Here is a 9,387-nt window from a genome sequence, read left to right as displayed (position 1 = left end):
CTTGGAGACTTCTGCTCCTCATTTCCTGTTTGCTTTATTTTCTAGCTGCAACAGGATATGGTCATCCTTTCCTCTTCCTCCCTTGTTGACACACACACACACACATCTGATGTTCAAAAGCGTGTAGGAGAAGCCTATAAATAAGTATGACATATTATATCATCAGTGGATGATCACAGCACTTACCAGATCGCACAGTCACCAGGGGGCATGTTGGCATTGTGTCTGGGGACTGCTATGATATGCTGTGATGTATTAGCAGCTATTTAATGCATTGAGCTCATTCATTAGACGGAGCAGATGTATCGAATAAAGTGTGCAAGTGCAGTTAAAATATGAAAAAAAATCCCTTCACACTCCACAAAAGTTGTCTTAAGTGAGCAGCTTTAATATGAATCACGTGCTGACGTTCAAATAAAAGTTTCTACACTTTATTTACAACTAATGAGACTTCATGTGTAAATCACACATGAGTAAAATCACACACGATGACAGCAAACATACACAAAAAAGAGGACATCATCACTGTGCTTTGATTTGTGTGATGCGTTCAGGGAGCAGGTCAGACGTAAGCTTTAGCGGTGGCGCTGTCAGAGGTGGAAGCGGCCGTGTAGATGTTGTGACCTTGGTTGTTTTTGGAGTAGTTGTAGGAGAAATGTCTGCAGGAGCAAATGACATCACAGAAGAAGAACAAGGTTTATTTTTGACCCGTTTGTGACATTAATACTATGGTAACAATATGTCATATTCATACTATATAGTGTGGCAATTAAGTATTTGCACGGACGTCAGGTGAGTTTGTTGTTTATGATTTTCAATTTGACTGGCACCGCCCCCTTCTGGGAAAAGTTATGCAGTGCAGGATGCAGGATTTACCGTGCAGGAGGGGTGGACGAGCTCCTCCTGTAGGAACAACACAGCATTGAACCTCCTATCAGGGCTAGACCGGAAGCGCCCCATCCCAGATAGAGACCAGTGCCCAGCTCGTACCTGCAGCACACTCATCATCACCATCATCATTTCATCACTATTAATGTTCTTATCATTATCACCATAATTATTATCAGCATCACGGAAATTATCATCACTGTTCCCAATCACCAGCATTATCATTTCATTATCATCCTTGTTCTTCACATTCACTATCATTAGCATGATATCATGATCAACATCACCCGTATAAACTTCATCCTCTTTCTCCCCCTCATCAAATTATCAGTATTATCATTCTCCTCATTCTCTTCATTCAAAATTATGTCTAGCGTGCTCACCAGCATCAGCATCATCATCAATCATTTCATCACCTCATCAAAATGTTTATCATACATCATTGACACCATTTGGTTTGATCATTTTCATCATTATAACGCCTCATCAACATTACCATCATCCTCGTATCGGCATCCTTTTAGTCACCACCTCATCAGTATTATCACTCTCCTCCTCATTCTCTCGCTCTCATTCCAGTGTGTTCACCAGCATTAGTGTTATCATCATTAATGATCGTAGTCCTCATAACAATTATCATCCTTACCATTGTTGGTATTCTCATCATTACACCCCTCATCCACATTATCATCCTCGTAATCAACATCATCACTCTAATCAAGGATCATTGTCATTCATTATTGTCATGATTCTGATGAGTTATCATTGTCATGAAGTATCATCCTCTTCTTCAGTATGATAATTCCATCCATCCATCCATTTTCTATACCGCTTCTCCTCTTTTAGGGTCGCGTGCTGGAGCCTATCCCAGCTGAGTTCGGGCGACAGGCGGGGTACACCCTGGACTGGTCGTCAGCCAATCGCAGGGCACATATGGACAAACAACCATTCACACTCACATTCATACCTATGGACAATTTAGAGTCTCCAATGAAGCTAACATGCATGGTTTTGGAATGTGGGAGGAAACCGGAGTCCCCGGAGAAAACCCACGCATACACGGGGAGAACATGCAAACTCCACACAGAAATGCCCAGGGGAGAATCGAACCAAGGTCTTCCCGATCTCCAGACTGTTACTGTGTTGGCCAACATGCTAACCACTATCCCTAATGATCCACCAGCATCAGAATTATTAATAATGATAATCATCCTCCTCCTTCTTACTCCTCATCAAAAATGACCATCATCCTCATAACCATTATCATCAACTTTATCAGTGTTATCATCATTTTCATCACTACTGTACACCCCATTATCAACATGATCATCCTCCTCCTAAGTATCGACATCCTTTTAGTCACCACCTCATGACATCATTATTCTCATTAAATGTAATTATCATAATCACTACCTCATAAATGATGTTTGTCATCACTGCAATTATGATTCTCATCAGTTCTCATGATCAGTGTCATCAGTTATCATCCTCCTCATCAGTATTGAAAATTATCTTGTGTTCACCAGAATCAGCACTATCATCCATGTCATCATCATGCTCATTCTGACACCTCATCAAATGATCATCATTCTCATAACCATCATCATCGGTATTATCATCATTTCACCATTATGCCCCCTCATCAATACCATCCTCGTGAGTATCAACATCCTTTTAGTCACCACCTCATCATTGTTATCATTATCATCAATTATCATCATCAGTCTCATCAATTACCTTCGTCATCACGATTCTCATTAGTTATTATCAGTGCCATCAATTACCATTTTCCTCATCAGAATGATAATTCTCCTCATTCAAAATGATCCCGAGTGTGTTCACCGGAATCAGCATTATCATCACTAATGTCACCATCATCCTCATTCTAGCCCCTCATCAAAATGATCATCATGCCCATAACTATCATCATCGGTATTATCATCAATATACTCCCTCATCACCATGATCAACATCCTTTGTCACCACCTCAGCATCGTTATCGTTACCATCAATGATCAACATCAGACTCATCAATGTCCTTCTTTGTTACCATGATTCTCATCAGTTATCTCATCAGTGACCATCATCCCCATAACCAACATCATCTGTATTATCATACTTTTCATCATTATACCCCCTCATCAACATGAACATTGTCCCTGGTAAGTATCGACATCCTTTGTCGCCACCTCATCATTGTTGTCATTACCATCAATCATTCAAAATGATCCCTCGTGTCTTCGCCAGCATCAGCATCATCCTCATTTTATCACCTCATGAAAATGATCATCATCCTCATAACCATTATCATCGGTATTATCATCAAATTCATCAGCATGTCCCCTCATCCACATGGCCATCATCCTCCTAAGTATCAAGATCCTTTTAGCCACTACCTCATCATCATTATTATCAATTATCACCATCGGGCTCGTCAAAGACCTTCTCATCAGTTGTCATTATCGGTGTCATCCACCTCGTCAGTATGATAATTCTCAATCAAAATGATCCCGAGTGTGTTCACCAGCATCACCATCCTACATTCTAACACCTCATGAAAATGATCATCACCCTCTTAAACATTATCATCTACATCATTATCGGTATTATCATTTTCATCTTTTTACTCTCTCATCAACATAATCATAAGTATCAACATACTTTTCATTACATCAGTCTCCTCATCAGTTATCTTCTTCATCACCGCGACTCTCAGAAATTCTCATCTTTGTTATCATGAATTTGTCATCACCTGTCTTATCTATTGTTGTCATGATTCACATCAGTTATCCTCATCCTTTTCATCCTTATTGTTCCTTTCACTGAAACTATCATCCTCATGATCAATGTCATCGATATTATCATTGTTCTCCTGACCTGACTCCGTTGTAGAGAGGATTGTAGAAGTCATGGATGACTCTTCCAGCATACCAAGACACTGCAATCAGAGTGAAGACACCTGCACACACACACACACATACGCACACACAGAGTTGGTAGCGTTCATGACGGTCTTGGCAATGATGTTTCAGGATGTCGTACCTGACAGGATGAACATGGTACCTCCACTCAAGACAATTTGACCTTTAACCTGGTCCGAGGTCCTGCCGATCTTGGTGCACTTGAGTCCCAGCACAGACACAATGATGGAGGCCAGGCCCACCACCACAGACATGATCATCAGGGCCCGGCATGCCTGCAGGTGGACTGGACCACACTGATTATTACAACTTTGGACATTTCCAGTACACCTCTGGTCTGTTCTAGTCTTTAGTGCACACAGTATCAGCTGGTCATTGGTGGGTCTCACCTGGCAGGCCCAGAAGCGTCTTGAACTTGTTGCACTGGACCGAACCGAGTGATGTGGCGGCGCAGCTCATCCAGAGCCCCTCAAAGTGCCACTGACTGCTGGTGACCGACTCTGCCTGACTCCGCACCTTCCACAGCTGCGATGACGTGCAGCTGGACTGCAGACACCACGACAGCACACCCAAAACCAGACCCACCACCTGCAGGCCCGCCGCCATGCTGCTCAGAACTCACCTGCAGTACAAGGCAACCGATTCAGATTCTTACGGTGGGGCGGGACGTCTAGTGTCCTTACTGTCCGCTCAAGTCTGGAGGTCAAGGCCAAGTGGAGTTGCGGTGGAGTTACTCTCTAAAATTCTACTTTCAGGTCTGTGATGTGATGGCTGGCAGTGCAAAGCTGATCTGATCTGAAGCTTTGAGCCGCTTCAGCGTTTCGGGTCAATGAACTCCACAGAAGGTTGACCCTCCAGAACATACACATCATTGTTTACGCTCCAAAAGCAGCCAGTTTCATCCCAAACTGTGCACCTTTCCTTCATCACAGACACAGGCTGAGACGAGGACAACACATTTAGATGTCATGTCAGCATCCATTACGTTACCATAAACCTGACTTCACATTTACTCTTATTTACCAAAATAAATTCAGAAAGTAAACATGCACGTGTGTGTGTGTATGAGACGTTTGCGGACTTCAGACAGTCAAACAGCAAACAGATTTTGTTTGCAGGTCTGCAACATGACCTATAAAAGCAACATATGACGCTTTCAGCTCCAATGAGGACAATTTTTTTTTTTATTATTATTAGTGCCACATAAAAAGTTCAACACAACATAAAGCAGCAGTTCATACATGAGTGGAATAAACAAAGTGATGAATATGTATAATCATATTGCGTAACCTCATTTTCAAGTTATTAGACCAGGGGTGTCCAAAATGCATTCCTGGGGCCAGCAAGTCCTTCGGCATGTTCTAAGAATAAAATTATGTATTAATTAGAAATATTGTAAGATTTTACACTAATTTGCTTTTCCACCGGTGATGCAAAGCTAAGATTTGAATGTTTTGGTTAGACAGCTTAGCATAAATTGACCTAAAATGGATTGGTTTGCGCATTAATGCACAGAATTGATCAAAGTCCACCCCCACTCCCCAAAGTTTGGACTAGAATCAAATAAATCAGCCATGATGGCCTCGTGATCATATTTGGTGTTCACGGATGTTGGGACGCCCCCTGGAGGCCAGGTCACCAAATGGTCTGTACAACTATTTATCATGTTTACATGTCGGGACCACATTGTTCCCATCAGTTCATTCCACATCCTACTCGGAGCCTCCTCGCTGGCCTCCATTGCCTCCGCCGCCTGTCCTCAGCTCGTGCCATAACTTGACAAAAGGCTCGCGGTTCTTCCAAATGAGCTTGTGTCCAAACATGATGTACCAGCTGGAGGAGGAGAGAGAGGATGGAGGGGACCAATTATGTAAGGACTGTTCAAAATGACTTATTGATGGACTGACATTGGTCTGACCCATTAACAGACCAAATTATGGATTAATTACACAAATAAATAAGCAGTATAATATCAAATAATCATTAGAAGTCAAAGTAGATAGGTAATAGTAAATGGAGTTTTCAGCCGCCCATCAGGTGTGACAATACCACCCCCGTGAGGACCACATGTGGACTGCAGCTTTAAATGATTTGTTGACATGTCAGTTACTTACATGCCAAACATTGCTCCTCCTAAATGAGCAGCGTGGTCAAAAAACTTCCACCCCAAAACCAACCCGGCCGTATCCATGGCGATGATGCCTTTCAGAGCCTAAAGACAGAGGGAGGGAACAGTTGAGTGGGTGGACAGAAGAGAGTAAGGAGTAAGAAAGTCTTACGTTTCCCGCAGTGAAGGTGAACATCGGGAGGAAGATGATGGCCAGTTTGGCCTCCGGCATTTGGGTGCAAACTGCCGCTAGGATGGTCATGATGGCGCCAGACTGCGAGCACATTCATAGTTTTGGACACATGTCATAAGGCTGAAATGTGCATGATCAAAGACGGTGCTCACCGCTCCGAGCGAAGGACCAAACCTCCCGGTGGCCATCTTGCCCACGTAGCTGACGAAGGAGGAAATAACACCTGAGCACACAGACGACAGTGTCAGCGTGTACCTGGTGGGGGTCACGTGGACCCTTTCCTGCTTCTCCCACCTGCAGACAGGTAAACGGCCATGAACTGCTCTCGGCCCAGCATAGAGACGGCGCTGCTGGAGAAGCTCCACAGGACGTACATGTTGGCAGCCATGTGGAAGAAGGAGAAGTGGCTGAAGGTGGACAGCACCATGGGCAAGCACAGTGTCTCTGCAAGACCACGGGAAAGTACATTTAGACCAACCAGACCCTTCTAGGACTACTTTGGACACAAAATGCACATTTCTCAGTGTCAAGAGGTGTGCGCACACACACTCACTGGAGGCGGGGTCAGCGGTGAAGTACTTGATCATGGAGCGCTGTAGTGACGGCACACGCCAACAACAGAACACAAGGAAGTTCGCGGCAATGATCGCTGAGAGACATCAAATATATCCATAGTGTCAAATGTTTCTGCGTTTAAAAAAAACCTTTCCATGTGACAAACTGGTTCAAAACTTATGGCGTCATAATTGTAAAAAGAAGCGAAGCAGGGAGGCTGGCTATCAAAAGCAGCTCACCTGTGACTGTCCTCTGACCTTCACTCAAACTGTTCCACCATTGGTTGAGCTAAAACACAAAGAGCCAATCAGAATGTGTGTGTGTGTGACAGGGTCAACTTCACGTGTCCTCTCTGCTCACTTCTTTGCGGGTATCTCCTCGCTTCTGCGGCCGTACTTTGTCCAGCCAATCCGCTCGCAGCTCGTCAAAGTAGCTCTGCACGCGGGACTTCAGCGACTCGTACTGCCAGATGGCCGCCGAGCCGAAGGAGCAACCTGTAAACTAACATGACAGTCAGCACCTGTCCAAGGTAACAGAGCCACCTGGTGGCAGGTAACATACCCCCACGGTGAAGACCACGGGGCGGAGAAGGCGGCTGAAGGACCGCGGCGAGCTGGAATGAAGCTGCCGGTGGGACGCCACCTCAGAGGAGTCCAAGTGGGCGGGTCCCAGCTCTTCATCTACTTTTTTGGCTTCCGGTTTCCTGGGGACTTTCCTGAAGCCGCAACGCTGCTGGAAGCTGTGAGGCCACCGGCTGGACACAAGGAGAACTTCAATATGTAACTTTCTGCCACAGCATCGCTAAGTTTAAGGTTTACATTGTAGCTATTAAACTACATATAACATTAATATTACAATATTAGGATTATGAAAGGCAAAGATAAAAGATATCTAATATGGATAGAATAAACATGATACAGTAATGACACCTAAAGTATTATACTGTACTGGATGAATGAATTAATGACTAACTACAGAAAACAAAGACATAACGACACTCCGTTTAACTACAAAACGCTCAGCATGCAGGGTTTCCCCTAGGATTTTTTGAAGCTGTGGTGGTGGTCTGCATGGGACTGCTGCCACTGTGTCGTGCCGTTGCTGCGTCTGTAATTTTTTTTTATTATGACAAATAACAATTTTGACTTATTTATTCAACAACCAGCAGAACATGAACCGAGAACATTGCAAAATTGTTAATTGAATGGCAAAGTTGCTGAGAGCGCTTCAACTGAGAGTCTTAAGATGTCGAGCCTCCTTTTGTCACCTGACCTATTTAGTCCAATAGTACTATGTGATGCGTACGAAAGTACTACATTTTGCAATACTTGCTTGTTTTAGAGTAAAACGAATACATGGGAAATGAATTATAATATATTTTCATATTGTTCAAAATAACAATTAACAAAATAAAATAAGAATTTTAATATTTTCGTTATAGAAATGTGTCCTGTATAAACAGTATAAATTCAGACTCCAGGGTTATGATAGCACAGGTGTATCCAAATTGCGTCACTATTAAAGCTACTTTGACAAAAAGAAAGGAGAGGTGAACTATTTGTGTTTTATGTGACTGCCAAATTCAAACTGTACTTTATTTACAAAGCACATCTCCACTCAGTGTGCTCATTTGTCATTAAATACAGGCATCATGTTTGAATAGAACACTTATAAAGATACTAAGATGTGAAGCAAATATTTTTTGGTGAACTACTCAACATCAACTGCAAGCATACGAGCTACCCTGTTGGAGACCCCAATGATAGCGTCAGTCTAAAGCTGGTTTATGTTGAACAACTTAAGACACACATATAAGACAAGCCATAAGTACTCTAATGATAACAAGAGAGCAAAATTGTTAAGTGACACTTTAAAAAAGTAAGTTAGCACGTACCGTATGAACGTGATAGTCACTTGTAGCTCGCCCGTGGGACAAAAACTTGCTGAAGTCGAATGAGATTGAGACGTGAGCGATCACACATGGTGGCATAAATAGGCTTAGCCTGTGACAAGCTGTCGTCAACTATTAACTATTTTTCATTCTCACGATAATAATGAACAAAGTTAATGTCAACACAAGACGGGTCGTGTACTTTTATCTGGTCGCGCATAAGTGTCAACAGGGCAGACAGGGGATTGTGGTGTATGTTCATCAAAATAAAGCGCAGTGAAACATTTTTATGATATTTTTAATTGTTTTCAAACTAGTTCTAGTCAATACGTACGTAAATAATAAACTATTTATGTATCTACATAGCATATATATACATTCATTCAATATATTAGTTAACATTGTTTTCAAGTAAAAAAAAAAAGGTGAGGCGGCTTAGCGGAAACCTGGCGAGGTTTAGAAACTACAGGGCAATTACAATAACGCAGTCACTTAAGGCTCTCTGTTAGCATTAAGACAGCCAGCTAGCACCTACTTAACTTTTGACTGTTCTTAATGCCAACAATGCTAACTCCAATTTGCGGAGGTCTGTCTGCCTGCCTATCAAGCCGGGCTAGGCCAGCCAAGTCTCCCACCTGCCTCTCTTCACACTCCGTAGAACGTCCTCACCGGTCCGACAGAACAGGACGGCGTAGCTCCTCCATGCCATGTTGGTGACCCCTGTGAATCGACACCGATCGACACAGATCATTTCCGGGGTGGCACAGAGACTGGACGGGCTGTACAACAACGACGCTTAGAGGAAGAAAAGAGCATTACACCCGAAATAACA

At 43.1% G+C, this 9,387-nt stretch overlaps 2 protein-coding genes across 4 annotated transcripts; both read right to left on the bottom strand.

Annotated features, from left to right (window-relative positions):
- Positions 1 to 375: 375 nt before the first annotated feature.
- LOC129190847 (claudin-4-like) lies at positions 376 to 4,605 on the bottom strand. Of its 2 annotated transcripts, XM_054793513.1 has the most exons (6): positions 4,493 to 4,605; positions 4,199 to 4,431; positions 3,931 to 4,095; positions 3,766 to 3,847; positions 877 to 990; positions 376 to 659 (listed from the first exon to the last, which is right to left on the bottom strand). In XM_054793513.1, exons 2-6 carry the CDS (start codon positions 4,413 to 4,415, stop codon positions 563 to 565), a joined length of 675 nt encoding a protein of 224 aa, XP_054649488.1. In that variant the 5' UTR covers positions 4,416 to 4,431; positions 4,493 to 4,605; the 3' UTR covers positions 376 to 562. The 2 variants fall into 2 exon arrangements, with proteins under 2 accessions (XP_054649488.1, XP_054649487.1); XM_054793512.1 differs by having other exon boundaries at positions 4,199 to 4,605.
- Positions 4,606 to 4,984: 379 nt separating this feature from the next.
- LOC129190836 (presenilins-associated rhomboid-like protein, mitochondrial) lies at positions 4,985 to 9,314 on the bottom strand. 2 transcript variants are annotated; one of them, XM_054793484.1, is made up of 11 exons: positions 9,225 to 9,279; positions 8,559 to 8,607; positions 7,226 to 7,418; positions 7,025 to 7,165; positions 6,904 to 6,952; positions 6,663 to 6,758; positions 6,404 to 6,553; positions 6,262 to 6,332; positions 6,089 to 6,190; positions 5,924 to 6,021; positions 4,985 to 5,642 (listed from the first exon to the last, which is right to left on the bottom strand). In XM_054793484.1, the coding sequence occupies exons 1-11, from the start codon at positions 9,262 to 9,264 to the stop codon at positions 5,522 to 5,524; spliced, it is 1,110 nt and encodes a 369-aa protein (XP_054649459.1). In that variant the 5' UTR covers positions 9,265 to 9,279; the 3' UTR covers positions 4,985 to 5,521. The 2 variants fall into 2 exon arrangements, with proteins under 2 accessions (XP_054649459.1, XP_054649460.1); XM_054793485.1 differs by lacking the exon at positions 8,559 to 8,607 and having other exon boundaries at positions 9,191 to 9,314.
- Between the last annotated feature and the right edge of the window lie 73 nt (positions 9,315 to 9,387).

This window comes from Dunckerocampus dactyliophorus, chromosome 12 (assembly GCF_027744805.1).
Source record: "Dunckerocampus dactyliophorus isolate RoL2022-P2 chromosome 12, RoL_Ddac_1.1, whole genome shotgun sequence".
Classification (NCBI taxonomy): Eukaryota; Metazoa; Chordata; class Actinopteri; order Syngnathiformes; family Syngnathidae; genus Dunckerocampus; species Dunckerocampus dactyliophorus.
Note: the sequence above shows the minus strand (reverse complement) of the source record. Positions and strands in the feature narration are given on the sequence as shown.